Source organism: Patiria miniata, unplaced genomic scaffold (genome assembly GCF_015706575.1).
Source record: "Patiria miniata isolate m_02_andy unplaced genomic scaffold, ASM1570657v1 HiC_scaffold_21, whole genome shotgun sequence".
Classification (NCBI taxonomy): Eukaryota; Metazoa; Echinodermata; class Asteroidea; order Valvatida; family Asterinidae; genus Patiria; species Patiria miniata.
This window is the reverse complement of record NW_024037060.1, coordinates 6,447,344-6,462,361: the sequence shown is the minus strand read 5'-3', so window position 1 is coordinate 6,462,361 and position 15,018 is coordinate 6,447,344. Positions and strand designations below refer to the sequence as shown.

At 42.0% G+C, this 15,018-nt stretch overlaps 1 protein-coding gene across 1 annotated transcript; it reads left to right on the top strand.

The window, feature by feature from the left end:
• The first annotated feature begins 66 nt into the window (after nt 1-66).
• LOC119729538 (transmembrane protein 232-like) lies at nt 67-14,608 on the top strand. The gene is made up of 14 exons (XM_038202140.1): nt 67-174; nt 1,838-2,026; nt 2,869-2,980; nt 3,794-3,899; nt 5,262-5,419; nt 5,792-5,891; nt 8,536-8,783; nt 8,968-9,233; nt 9,534-10,443; nt 10,751-11,030; nt 11,745-11,926; nt 12,845-13,047; nt 13,485-13,578; nt 14,235-14,608. The coding sequence occupies exons 2-14, from the start codon at nt 1,890-1,892 to the stop codon at nt 14,418-14,420; spliced, it is 2,982 nt and encodes a 993-aa protein (XP_038058068.1). The 5' UTR covers nt 67-174; nt 1,838-1,889; the 3' UTR covers nt 14,421-14,608.
• Nucleotides 14,609-15,018: the final 410 nt, after the last annotated feature.

The window sequence follows — 15,018 nt, the reverse complement described above, 5'->3', positions numbered from 1 at the left end:
GTAAACGAGGTTTTTTCCTTTAGTCAAGGAATAAATCAGGTACGTTATTGGCTAAAAATAATGTACATATTGCTATCTATTCTTTGATTGGACAAATACAAGATACAGACTTCGCTCATTTCCATGGATCCCAAGAAACAAGATGGCGACGTACAGTGTCAAGAATTTTCGCCGGTTGGTTAACGCATAGTAACGTTACATGCAATTTCTTTGGCTTTTGAGTAGATGTGTCAGTCGGTTCAGATAGATCTATTACTTCACCAACAGTTCTCTTTCTCATGAATTGGAAGAGAAAAGTAGCGGAAAAGAATCGGGAAAGAATGTTGCAACCTGACGCTACTTCATACTAGTCCTAGAACTATGTCTATGATTATGAATGATGCTCACGCGGAGCATCATAGTTCTAGGAGTAGCTACTTCAGTCTTCAGCTAGCTGTCAGCGGTTGTGTACAAAGTCTATGGAGAGTCAAGAAAATCATCTATTGTTGATGTACCCTAACGTGGCGCGGCCCCCAACGTGGCGCACTTTGATTTTTCGCCTGTAGCGCCTAGCTAGAGGAAAAGTTTTAACTGAAATTTCACAGAAAGTGACATTTCATTAGCTGGAGTTACCCAGCCCTGAGTTTTATCATTGGGTTGTCTATTATTAGGGCTGGAGTGAATTTTTCTCGTAACTTGTAGTATAGGCAAAAATTTTTGGAAAATGTTCAATTTTGTCCCCGTTACGCAGAAGCGTAACACCCGATGACTGTTTCATGCACTAATATAAGGTTTACCACTCGCATCACAGCTTTGGTACTGGAACCGCAACCAATAGTGCATGAAACAGTCATCGGGTGTTACGCTTCCGCGTGACGTCATGCGCCAACAGCCAGCGCAGCCGGCAAAAACGAGTAGTTGACAGCGATCGCTCTCTGTGCCTGTTAATCGACCGCCATTCATTGAACACAATATTTTGTGTGCACAAACCAATTGCGGTCCTGGCCAATCCAGCAAGGTTGTCAAGTTAGCGGTTATTCCTCCTGTTTTCACTGCAATTGTAGGCTGAATCTTCATCGTGGATCGTTTTTTACTTCAAGGACCTGTGTAATGGTTATTCCAGGCAAGTTTGGGGTGAGTTGCAGTTGCAATTAGTGTGTAACGGGGACAAAATTGAACATTTTCCAAAAATTTTTGCCTATACTACAAGTTACCAGAAAAATTCGCTCCAGCCCTAATAGACAACCCAATGATAAAACTCAGGGCTGGGTAACTCCAGCTAACATTTCATAGAGTTCTAAACAGTAGTAACACTCCCGTTCATAAATCGTGATTTTATTCACCCGTTACAAAGTTAGAAGAAAAAATTATTTTGGCGTGATTTTCCTATTTTATTTTCAAGTGCAAAGTGAACACTTTGAAAATGCCCCGAAAAATAAGAAAACAATTTTCTGACAAACATCTGGCTGGGTATGTAAGTAGAGATAATATTTATAATGATTTATCAGAATTTATCAAGTTAACGGAAATTCTTAAATGTTAATTTGGAATTTTCCGTGATTTATTTAAGTGTGCCACGTTAGGGAACACTCCGCGAATTTGTGCCCAATTTCCGGACGCCACCGTTTTTGAATTTCGGATTAAATTCTAGGAAACCGAAATAGTTCACAGAGGTTAAATAGCATGCATTAAAAAGGTCAAAGTACCAGTATTTTACTGCATGAATTTGAGGTTTGGCAACAAAGAGGTTTGGCAACACTACACGAGGAAAGTTGGTAAGCTTCGAAGTGCGCCACGTTAGGGAACACGACTATACATACATGATCTATGTAAATTATAATTATTTTTTCCTCAACAGGCCTAGCTCATAGGTGAAAATTTCAACGTTCTGAGTTAGACAGTCTCCAATCATGCCTATCACAAGGGTTCCCATCGTCCACAAGTTTGGGATCATCTCCCAATCACAGCGGGAGGAGTTGCAGGAGAGACTGCTGCAGCAGTCCTACATACAGAGTGTCAAGACACAGCGAGTCCCACCAACGACCAGGTAGAAAATTCCTGTAACTGTTTTTTTTAACAATTCCAGCCCACACAGCACTTCTGTCTTTCCCATCAAATAAACCTCAACATCTGAAATTTGAGGTTTAAGGAACTCTGTGCTTATATAGACCCTTTTACAGAAAGCCACTGGACAGGAAACATGCAGTTGAAGGTATATGTTGCATTGCATTATGGGACAGTTCCCACTGCGCAAAATCTGCATTCAAGCGCAAACTGCTCCAGGATGCAACACAGCGTATACCATCACTGCATTCTTCAGATTTTTCATAAAAGGTCTATGTGTGTACCCACACAAGTATATAAACACACAGCATAACAATAAACAGTAGAGCTATAATGAAAACACTTGAGCATGATTGCTGCCATGCACCTCTCACATACAGGGTTAGTAAAAAAAACAACCGGATCACAAAAAAGGTGTGCGTTCTTTCAGCAAAACGAAAACAATTCACACACATGTCCCTATGTGATTTGTTTTCGTTTTGCTGAAAGAACACTTATCTTCTTGTGATCCGTGGACAGAACTTTAAAACGGTGATTGTGTTTGAAATTCTGTAGCTTAAAAAGTACATGAGTGATTTGAATGATTCTTGTACTAAAAGAAAGCTGGTGAATTGGGCTTTCATATCCTAGATTTTGAAAGTGCTACATGCAGAACTTCACTAATACAATGGTCCCGACATTTGGGTTTCATGTTTTTGTTACCTTAATATCTTAATAAACTGAAGTTAAAAGGGGCATGCCTTACATGCAAACAACTGTGTTCGTGTGGGTGACGTGTCCGTCATTAGTTCTTGTGTAATCCTTTTCCCCTTGTCATGCATGCAGAAACCCATTGGAGTTATCAGAGAGCTTCGTGCAGCAGTTCAATGGCGCCACCAACCTGGACGAGAAGGAGAAATTGGAAGGGATTGCCCGTAAAATGCTCAACAGGACAAAGGTATACAAAGTTTTAATATCGGATTTTGCCCATCTCTGCATCACGAAGCACTATGTTACATACCTAGTGTGGACATTCTTTTGTTTTCGTGTAGTTAAGAAAAACCTGTGAAAAAAATCAGTTTACTCACACTCTGAAAACTCTTTCAACCAAATTTTTTTTCTATGATTCCCTTTTGTGTTTCTCTTCATTTTGCCAAGGATAAACCTAACCAAAAATGCCTCTAAACATGTTTTCCAGAGAGGGGGAAACATTGTGTAGACGTGGGCAAATCCACACAACATCGCTGCTATCTGGTTTATGTGGACCTCTTTTGTTCTGAAGTCCAAACAGTGAATGTAATGCTTGTACACTCTGTTCGAGAGCTTGCGAGAATAATTTCACAAGCTTACTCAGGTGGGACTCGAACCCACCACCTACTGCTTACCAGTGCAGAGGTCTTGCCACTCGACCACCGAGCTGCCTGGGTCGGCTGGCTGTTTTACCAAATTTTAAATTGACAATGCAGTCACAAAAGTATCGATAAAAAAAAACTAATATGAAAACAAAGACTCAACTTTATACAAGAGTATAATGTTAAATTTTTCAATGCCTTTCACTGTGCATATTTCTCAGGTTGATCGTTGTTGTAGTACGTTAGATTGGAAACTTTTTTGGAAGGAAATTTTTAGTGACTTTAGAAAATATGAATCAAACAATCATGTCTATAAACTGATCATAAAAGATACAATTCTCCATGCAATAGATATCATCCCAATCCTTGTGACAAGATTCAATCTGACTTTTTTCAAATTTTTTCTTTTTAAATTTCAGAGGAGAGCAGGTATTTTGGAGGGTGCCAGGGGAAAGAATGTAGATCTTCCGAAGGCCTGGACTGATCTCTCTATGCTGGCGCAGTGCCGTGGAAAAATACAAGAGGGTAAGCTTTGGTATAAAGGTTTTTTTTTCTGAGACGGGGAGTCTTTTGAATTTGGACTTGCCGAAGACATTCTATCCTTACATATCTCCAAGAATACCAACTCTCGATAGGTTGAATTTTCGGGCTGTACAGCGTTGCCCCATGAAATACTTCTTAAACAGTGAAAACATTTGAGAAAATTCTCTGAAGTTTGATATATTGGGCCCAGCAGTAGATCATACACTTTTGTTTAAAGTTTGAAGTTTATTTTATACTATTATAATCAATGCTGCAGTCGGAAAGATTTCCATATACGAAGTTCACTAATTGTCCTCTGTATTGACTAACAAGCCCCCAGATAGCAATTTCATGTCATCAAAGTCAATCTGAGGAGTGAGAAAATACAAGCATTTTCTTAGAAAACACTTAGAATTTTTCAGTCCAATCTCATAGGGTTTGAACACAGGGTGTTGAGTGAACTTCGTATGTGGAAATCTTTCCCTGCAGTCCAGTTGCTTGTGTTAGATCACAAGTACATCATACGTCCGGTCAGAAGTGAATTCTAAGTAGATTTACGGGCCCAGTCACAAAGTAATAGAGAATGAACAACTAAACAGGAATGCCTTTTGTCACGAATCACTTGAATATTTTGTGACTTGACTTGGGACTGGATGTCTTATGATTGACATGTGATATATCACAAGTACGCGACTGCAGCACTAAGTATGGTGCCAACTGAGGAAGACGCTGTGTTTTAGCCAGCATATGAACAATCGGTTTCCAAAGTGGCCTTGAATAAGCCATTTGCGAGTGACCTGTACCCTTTGGGGTTTAAATTTGGCAAACCTCTGGCACACTGACTTGCTCAGAATGCTTGGCACAGTTTAACTTTGAATTCTCCAGACCAAAGACACAGTTGCTCATCATATCAGGACAAGCTCTTGCATAGCTACGTAAGAGATGCTCAGCACCAATACATTGTCTTCAATGGGTGAGAATGGCACAAAAACACCAGACCATGCCAGAGCTGGGGGTTGCTAGCATAAGGCTTGCCCCGAATCCATGATACAACAACAGTCTCTTTGGTCGGGAGAATGCAAAGTTAAAACGCGTTCCAGATTTTATTCAAATTTAACCTCGCAAATGGCTTTTAATATTGCAAAACAGGGCATCTAATTTGCTAAGGTTTCATGCTTTTACAACATTAGCTTAACAAAATAGGGTGTCCAGAATACCCTCCTGGTGTTTACGAAAGAAGCCCAAACAACCCTCTGTAACTTAACTTCTGGTGTTACTGATGAGCCAATTTGGACATGATTGTATGCCTCAAGCCCATACTCCATCCTTTTGTATAATTCATCCCTTTTTATGCTTCCCGATTAGAATGCTTGGACCTTTTAATCGTCTCCTTGAGCCAAGCCCCCCTGGCCACCGTCCACATTCCCAGTCTCTTCTACCTGGCCGAGACCACGTTGTACTGGCTGCGCACCGACGCAATGGATCAACCATTCCTCAGAATAGGGGAGATTAAACTCCTCAAGGTAAGACAGTCAACTTGAGCTCAAAGTTTTCAAAGTCAAAGTTGGATTTTCTTATTTTTTTTTTTTTTTTTTAACCTTGTATTAGGCCAAAAAAAAAAATGGTTCTGCTTCCGGTTTCCCTACCTACCCTATTCTGAGAGCCCCTACCCTAATTTTTTTATGGGAAAAATGAGAAAAAAAACCCAAAACCATCAATTTTTACCTTTTACCCTTGACCATGACCTTTTACCCTCCATATGATCGTACACAAAAAAAATTGGCAACAAAAAAAAATCCCTACCTACCTACCTACCCTATTTTCGAATGCCATGTAATCGGAAGCAGAACTTTTTTTTTTTGGCCTTACCATTCTTTATTTGTTTTTATCCATAGATGGGGCAAGGTGTATTCGTGAGACTGTACTACCATCATATGGCTGGACATTTGAAGGGATTCTCGGAGTATAAGAATAGGCTCATTACTTATTTAGCGGGTAAGTCCAAACAAATTAAGCCCAACTTTTTTTGTACACAGTTTATTTTATTTTATTGCAAAGAGTTTACTCCAGTTCATTGTATCAAAACTGCTTTGCAGTGGAACCCTGCGAAACATATTGTATTCCCATATATTTGAGAATTTCACGGTTACTTTTTGAAAGAATGTTCAGCAGTTGGCACTGACTTTTTTTCAGCTTGCTCAAAGTAAAGGGGTGCGGCAAATAGCCAGGGGCCAATTTCACGGCGCTGCTAAGCACACACATTTGCTTGGCACAAAAAAAGTCTGGCTTATAAAAGCAGGCTACCAGTCAAAACTCCACGTGATGTACATGTACATATGCTTATTGCTCGTGATAAGTATTTCAGCTGTTGTTTGCTTAACACGAAAATCACATGTAGTTTTGGCTGATAACCTGCTTTTATAAGCCAGACTTTTTTTGTGCTAAGCAAAATTTTGTGCTTATCAGCACCGTGAAATTGGGCCCAGATCTGGACCGGTTTATTTATGTTGGTGTTAGGACATTATACAATGGGTTTTGTAGTACAAGTACAATTTTTGTTGTTTTTAGTCCTGACTTTTCAAATTTTTCATTTCTAATTGAGTGATTGAGAATGCGTTAACCTTTCAATTTGTTCTTTCGGAACCTTTCGCAAACCAACGCTGTAGCCCTGGTGATAGGTAAGCACACAACATGCACCGAATGAATGAAAACCATGTTGAGGAAATCACATTCACGAGAGTGTCCCTGATTGTTGTAATTGTTGCATGGCACAGTGGTATCGCTCTGCATGTTTATTGCAAGAACTCAGAAATTATTGTTTGCTGGAGTTACTGTACTGCACGATGTAACGTGATTTTGTTGTGTAAAAAGGTGTTAAAATTTTCAACATTTCCATTGAATAGTATTTTCAAGATAATGAAAAACTGAAAGCCAATGTGAATTTATTCTTTTTGTGGCAATGAATTTACATTGTTTAAAATGTGAAAGTTTTAAGTTGGAGCCTAACCACTTTGCGCCAGTTTCGATTTTCGCAGAAGGCAAAATTTTCCTGCCAACTTCTGATATACAGCCAAACGCCACATATACTGATTCGCAAGAGTCATTTTTAACAGCATTTGTACGATATTTCTTGCCGATACCTCCTATGTTTCAATACTTTGGGGCGTGCCCTGTAGGGTGAATTGTACAACAATAGGCCGTGCACAACAGCCAATTCAAGTTCAACACACGGTCCACCTCTACAGACTTGTGTGACTTTGTGTGTGTGTGTACAAAAGGCACAAGGGATGAGCATGTTTAGACGTCACCTGGAGGCGAGTCGAGGCAATCTTGACGTTTTAACCCGTCAGCCGTACGTGTGTATAAAAACAGCCAGTGCGTGTCATGTCCCCGACACGAACTGGTTAAGTAAGGGAAATGGGTTTTTAACAATGGTTTCGTGTCTGTACTATGCAGGGTGAGTAAAAAAAAAACGAAACCCAAATGTCGGGGCCAATTGTTTTAGTGAAGTTCTGCATATAGCACTTTCAAAATCTATGATATAAAAGCCCAATTCATAAGCTTTCTTTTAGTACAAGACTCATTCAAATCACTCATGTACTTTTTAAGTTAAGGAGTTTTAAACACAACCACCATTTTAAAGTTCTGTCTACGGATCACAAGAAGGTAAGTGTTCTTTCAGCAAAACGAAAACAATTCACACATATCCTTATGTGATTTGTTTTTTGAAAGTGCTACATACAGAACTTCACTAAAACAATGGTCCTGACATTTGAGTTTTTTTTTTTTACTCACCCTGTAAACTGGGAATACAGTTCAGTACATTTTCCTTGCAGTTTGCACAGATACACTGCACAACACACCCACACACACACACACAAAACGAACATAATTGTCTTTCCTGCAATTTGCACCGTGCATGCATGCATGGCCAGATTGTGTTAGGCGGTGTTCAAAACGGGCTTCCAGAGCTACGGCTACGTCTATTATTGTCAGCGCGTCCCCGCGTAATTCGGATGGGCGCAGACCTAGACCTAGCTCTAGACAGCTGATTCGGATGCTTCCTTAGTAAAAACAGCTGTGAAAAAGCTGGTTCACTTTGTAGGCTGACTTCAAGTATTCAGTGGTGCTGATTATTATTATTATTATTATTATTATTAATCATTTCTGGTAATGAAACCAAGGATTCCTCAAAAGCGCCCTAGGCACTGTAGCTCGCAAGCCTGAAGAAACCTGTGGAGAGAAGACAGTGAGAAGAAGTTACAGTTGTAGAGGTGGGAGGAAAAGCCCAGAAGAATATTCTGGGGAAAACCCACGGAATCAGGCAGGGACTGAAAACCCAATCCACATATTGGCCCAGGCGGGATTCGAACCCAGGTCACAGCGGTGGAAGGCGAGGAAAGTACCGCTACGCCAACCTGACTCCCCATTGTTATTGACGTGCATGCTCATTGACTTCTTCCAGAGATACCGTGTTTTTTGTGATGTGATGTATTTTGTCCCGGAATGTTCTGCTTTCGTTTGAGAAACTATTTGCTTATGGTAAGGAGAGCAATGAAGTTGGGCCCAGATGTAGAATCGCTCCATGTTGTATCTCAGATTGTACCTTAATCTTGAATGGTATTGGCATTGCGTTCAGGTGTCAGGGAGTGTGAGGAGGCCTACTCCCCCTACCCAGGGGCCCACCTCTGCCTCTGCTTCATCTCTGAGGTAGGCAGGCTGGTGGTGGAGGATGTACTGAACGAAGATCCAGCCACACTAGGTGTCGCACCCCAGAAAACAACACAGGCCAAACCCCAGAGCCAAGGTGGGGTGGGGACGCCGTCTCAGCCAGAGCCAGACTCAGTGTCTGAGTTTGACAACACCAGCAGCCGACATCCTGACCAGGTATGAGTGAAAGGCAGGGTCTCAAGTCCTCATTGTGCCGTTTCATGTATAATTCATTGGTCGAGAGCTAAAAAGTCCTTAACAGCGGTCAACAAATTTCCTTTAAAAGATATTTTGAAATGGATGATGAGGAGATAAACATCTTGCTAAATTTGACACCAAAAAAAATCCAATTAATTTACAGATTCTGGAGGAGGATGAAGAAGATTTGCCGTCACCTACCCCCTCCCCAAAGCTCCCCAAGAGTCTACCGGACACGCCCCTGCCGAGCGGCATGGGTAACGTGGTCAAGCCACGGTCTCACACAGGCCAGAGCAGTATCCACGACTTGAGCCCCACGCTGTGGCACAGTCTAGACGTCTGGCGCTGCGTGGTTCACCTGAGCGGTGGATTCAAGGAAGCTGTGAGGGCGCTGTCCATGTGCGGGAGTACGCTGGCGACAGAGCACTGGTGGGTAACTTGCGTGATGTTTGATAGTGACATGATGTGCATTTTTATGGCATACACTGAGATAGCAGAACAAAAGTTTTAAGTACCAAACAAAAGAAACCATAAAAATGATAATGGGGATTCCTCACCCCATAAGCCCTGAAAAAAACTTGTCTACAACATGACCATAAACAAACCTACAATACATGTGTGGGCTGACATCTAGATTTAGTTGTATCCAGTGTCATAAGTTACAAGAACCAGGTGTTAAGTTAAGCATTTTATATTTATCTTACATCTTACATTTGTTTCTACTGATAGGGTTGATGCTATGTGCGCACTGCGCATCATCGCCGAAACTGCCAAGAGCGATATAAGGGTCCTCAAAACGCTTCAGAATCTAGCGAGGGGCGTGCTCCCAACCACCACTCCCCTGCCCCAGTCCCCAACGAACCAACCGGAAGACGTTGAGAATGAGGAAAGTAAGGAGGAAGAAGCAGATGAGCCGAAAGTTGAGGAGGGAGAACTAGAATCTATCGTGAGCGGTTTGAGCCAGGCATCCCTGATGAGCGACTTTCCAGAATTCGGCCGATCCGGAGCACGGGGCAAGAAACTCGCCCCCTACAGCGACTTCACCAAGGACGGGAAGCACCTTAGTGACTTGAGCGGTGGCTCCTTGCTGAAATCCACTGGCAACACCTCCACCTGCGTCTTAATGGATACGCCCAAGCACGCCGAGCTCCTGACAAGCCCTAGCAGCTTCGGTCAGAAGGCTTCTCACGGAAGCACCCCATCTACCACCCTCAACGTCAGCAGCGCCAGAGAGAGTCTGAACTCGGCAGGTGATATCCCGCTCCCGTCAGGTCTGGATGATCCCTCTGGGTCCATCGAGGATAGCGACTTGGACCCGGGGGATGACAGCGAAGTTGAAGCCAACGACGTTGACGTCACTAGACCCCAGATGTCAATGCCAATGGAAGCAGGCACCAAATTGAGAAGAGAAGTCAGTTTTGATATCGAGCCCACTGAGAGGGACGGAGATCTAGACTTGGACTTCCCTAAGAAATCCAGTCTGAGAGATGGCTCAGGAAGGAGCGACACGAGGAAAAGTAACAGCGCCAAGTCAGTTACCATCGATCCTGTACCCGACACGCAATATTTCTCTGAAGCAAGCGGCAGCACTAGTAACAAGCAGGCAGAACCAACAAGTGGGGTCTTCAAAACTAAACATGTGAGTTCCAATCAATGCAGAAAGCATGTACTAATTACTAACAGTTATTTTGTCAAGTTTAGTTTTATCTTCTCAGATACAACCTTATGGGTTAGATCTCTCAAACATTAATAACTTCTTTATCAGCGATAACTTTCTTACATATTGTTGTCTCAGATGATAAAGAATAATTCAAATTTTTATTTCTAATTTCTGACTTCTCCTTTGATTTCTGAAAGCAAGAAAACTCGGACTGTTACCCCATCCTCGAGCAAGTCAGATTTCTACTCTACAGTGTTCTTTTTGTGGTTGCAATCTATTTTTTCAGCCCCTGGAGGCCCAGGGTCTAGCCGGCTGGCCGTGGGAGGTAGGCTTCACCTACGCCGAGCTGATGTCTCACCTCTGCTTGCACGGCAGCACAGCAGAGATCCAGCGTACCGCCCTCGTGGGCAGCAAGAAGAAAGGCTACGGGCCGTACATGAGCAAGAGGCCGCAGGGAACCAGCAGCCGGGTACCAGGGACAGACGAGGAGCAGCAGTGCCTGCCCAGCGCAGGGCTGCTGGATTTGGCTGAGTACCAAGGAAAGATTGATGGCGACGAGACGAATGGTATTAAGCTTACAAATCAAAATTATCACAACAGAAATTGAAATTTTTGAATCTCGTTTTACTGTCATGCGATGTATATCTTTCAACAGTAGAGACAATTTGGGGTAGAATTTTGTTGTTATAACCATCAAAGTGGTTCAAATATGCTTGATTGGCGGGTTGAATAAATTAAGGCAACCAGCATCAGTTAAACAGGGCTGAAAGGTCTAGGTCTAGGTTGATTGATGACACAAGACCTACTAAAGCCCGGTTCATACTCAACCCAAATTTTAAATGCGAAGCGCATTTGTTAGGGCTGCTGCGAACTTCAAAATGAAACTTCAATTGTTGACACAGAATTTCACTTCACTTGCGCTTTCGAGTGATGCATGAAACAGCCTTAAGATCCCTGAGAGTGTAAGTGTGTGGCATAGTTCACTCTTTTGCAAAAGGAGAGTATTTCATAATATCCTAATTTTCTAGCAGGCAAATAAATAGGAGAGCCAAAGAGCGAGCTCTTTCTGGACGTAGAAAGATAGGTTTATAAGTGTTGCTCATATTTGGGTCACACTTGTTGGCAATAAGTGTGGATTCTTTATAGTGGACTTTCTCATTGAATTATTTGTAACATTTTCATCAACAATTCTGAACCTTAATAAATGCATCCAAAGCATTTCCTAGAAAATATTATTGTTTTCGAAATTATGTAACTTATTTTAATTATCGTGCCTTTAGACTCTGCCCACTGGGGTTGGCGTATCCGTTACTCGGCCATCCTGGGCCTAGTCAAGGTGACCCGTTGTACCAGCACAGAGAAGCTACAGGAAGGCATGCGAACTGTGGCCTGGAACGCACTCATGAGGTGCCACTCCATGGAGAGAGACCACAAGGTCCTGGAGGCATTCAGAGTCGGCCAGGTAAAAGAGCATCTCAGAAACCGGAGGTCTAGTTAAAGTCAATCGCAAGTCAAATCAAAAGTCTATTGCTAGTCCATCACTAGTAGGATCACAAGGAACAGAAAAGGAACAAAGATAAAGCAACACGCCTTTGTCACAGTTCTTGGGATTTGTCTTCTTGTCTTGTCTTGATGATTACTGCACCAACACCCCTTCTCAGGAGTCACACGGGCAGGGTATACATATCCTTCCTGCCAGAAACACCGGGGTGAACCCCTTCTCTTAGCGATAAGCGTTACTGGGTTTTTTTTACGTGCTTTAGGCCTTATACAACACACGGGACCTACGGCTTTGCGTCCCATCCGAAGGACGAAGCAAGAATGGTTAAGTGCCTTGCTTAAGGGCGCAAGTGTCCGCGCCCGGGCTCGAACCCTCGTCACTGTTGCCTCTGAAACACCAGACCATGAGTCCGGTGCTCTTAACCGCTAGGCCATGACACTCCATTTGACTTGGCCATGACCATGACACTCCATTTTGATTTGATTTGACTTGAGACTGACAGACTTGTGAAAGATTGTGATTGAATTTTTAGGGATTGATTAGAACTTTGTTCCAAATGCGTGTACATGTTCCCATGTACACTGTGATTGGAACGATTCATAGGTCCATCACAAGTCTGGTCGAATGTAACTCACAAATACTTTCTGAAGTCCAGTCACAAGGAACAGGGTTTGAACAATTATAAAGGAATGCCTTTGTCACAGATCATTTGAAAAGCTTGTGATTGACTTGTGATTACTTGTGACGGCATTGTGCCGACTTGTAAAGACTTGTGATGGACTCAACGACAACACTCATACATACATTTTCAGGCAAACACTTTAAACACACTGATTGTAAATCTCTCAATTTTTTTGTTTGTTTTGATTTTGGTCCTAGGTGGAAGCCCACATTGAGACACAGATGCAGAAGGCGCTCATCGTTCGCTCCATCAACTCTAGACTGGCGGCCGGTCTGGCCGCGGCCTACCTCCCTCCACTCGCACCTCCGGTCGAAGTGACCAAGAAATCCCCTCGGCGTAAAGTGGAACTTCCCAAACCCAAGCAGCCAATCAGGACGGGTCCTAACAGGTTGTCTTTGAAGTGAGTCATTGCAGATTGAGGAATTTGAACAAAAACAGACCATGTCACTTTTTGATTGCTGACAAACGAAACAACCCGAAAAAATCTTTCACATGTTTTTACCCATATTGTACAGTGAACATCAACATTCTAAAATGTTTGTTTTTCATGTGATGTACTTGTAGTTTAGAACACAGCATTTTGCATTTTCACAAATAAATTGGTGTCACATGACACGCAGTTTTGTAAACAAATCAGGATAAAGTAAAAAACATCACGTTCCTATTTATTTTGGAATTTTTGAGTTTAGAATAGGCATTTAATTGTTCTTGAGAGAATTTGTACAGGTTTGAGTTCATTTCTAAGAGGAGTTTTACTATTATGAAAGGTCTAAAGGGTCGAAGCAATAATGAAATAGTTTTTCAGGTTCGATCGAATATTGTGTTATCTTTTGCTAGGCAAGAGCTTCTGTTGGCGACGGCGTTGGACGAACCGGGTGTAGATTTTAAGACGCGGACAGATTTGGATCTGAAGCGAATTGTTGAAGACCAGGTAAGCTTAGAGATTTGGCTGCTTGACTAAAAGAGAGGTAGAGTCCTTTAAAATAATTCTTGGGAAATATCCTGGGATCAGTCTAGGAACTGGCCGTGGAAATCAATCCCACGTCAAATTAGGTGAGATTGAAATCCGGGTCGCAGAAGATTCTAGAAAGTTTGGTTGTAATACATGTATATTGTCACTTTTTTTAAAAGTGCGTTCCCTGTGTTATTTTTGAGTTTCACCTCGAAAAGTAGATTTGTATTTTCAGTTGCTATTTTCCTGGAAATATAAAAGTTATGCACTTTTGAATGAGACATCGGACAAAAAAATCTACGAACGTTTTAAACATTTATTGAATTTCTTCACAAAAATCAAGTTATTGGCTGGTGGACAATATTTGGCTCTCGCAGGACGGGTTCATTTATGTGCGCAAAATGAAATTTCTTTTTCAGAGTCGCAAACGTCCAAAATCAGAATAAAGTAGTTTTTTTTTGGGTAAAACAAAACATACATAGTTTGTTTGGAGAAAACAAAATCTGTTTTTTGAAGAGCATAGGGTATAACTCTTTAAAGAGATGAAGTTTATAGCTACCACCACAATAGATTTGTCTCTTCATGACAACACTGTCAATATGCTTCATTTTTTTTGTTTTTTTTTGTTGATACAGTGGCGGAAGGAGTTACAACAACAGCTGGAGGAAGACGAGAAAGCGAAGGAGAAGACGCTGCAAGAGGAACAGAAGACGGAAGAAGTCCGACAGAAGGAAAGGTCCGATGCCAAGGCTAGTAAGCTGAATAAAACTAGCGCAGCATCGCCTCCAAGACCTAAGACGCCAAGTACTGTCTCATGTTGAGGAGAAGCAGTGATTTTTAATCAGCATGTTGAACCCATTAGTCCGTGTAAATCTGGTACAAATCTTGTGGCATTCCTTCGAGGGAATGGCTGCTCACATCAGTAGTAAAGTCCATCCAGTGCACATAACCCTCCTTTTGTTTGATCAGTCACAGACAATCAACAATTCAATCCTGCTCCCTGCCATGCCTTTTACACAGGCTAGTCACCAACAGTCAGATCTTGAAGGCACTGTGACAGTCAAATTCCATCAACAGACAAAAGCAGGTGACTGGTGCGCACAGCTGGCTTATCAATCTCCAGTCACAGCATAGCTATATCGGGTTTCATAACAATCACAGCCAGTCAATCCTGCATTATGTAGGCAGGGACCGGAGCACTCAAGAGTTAAAAATGGTCACTTGATTTATTTCGACTGCTGGGCTGGCCTTGTTGATATTGCCAGCCAGAGAGGGAGGGTTAAAAGCTAAGATACATGTTCTGATATTGACCGTTACTTCCCGCGCCAAACCACACCAGCCTTTCTTTTTGTTAACTGAAATTAACTTGTGATTAATGTCAAGGAAACACGTTTCATCATCTGCACATTTCCAAGTCTT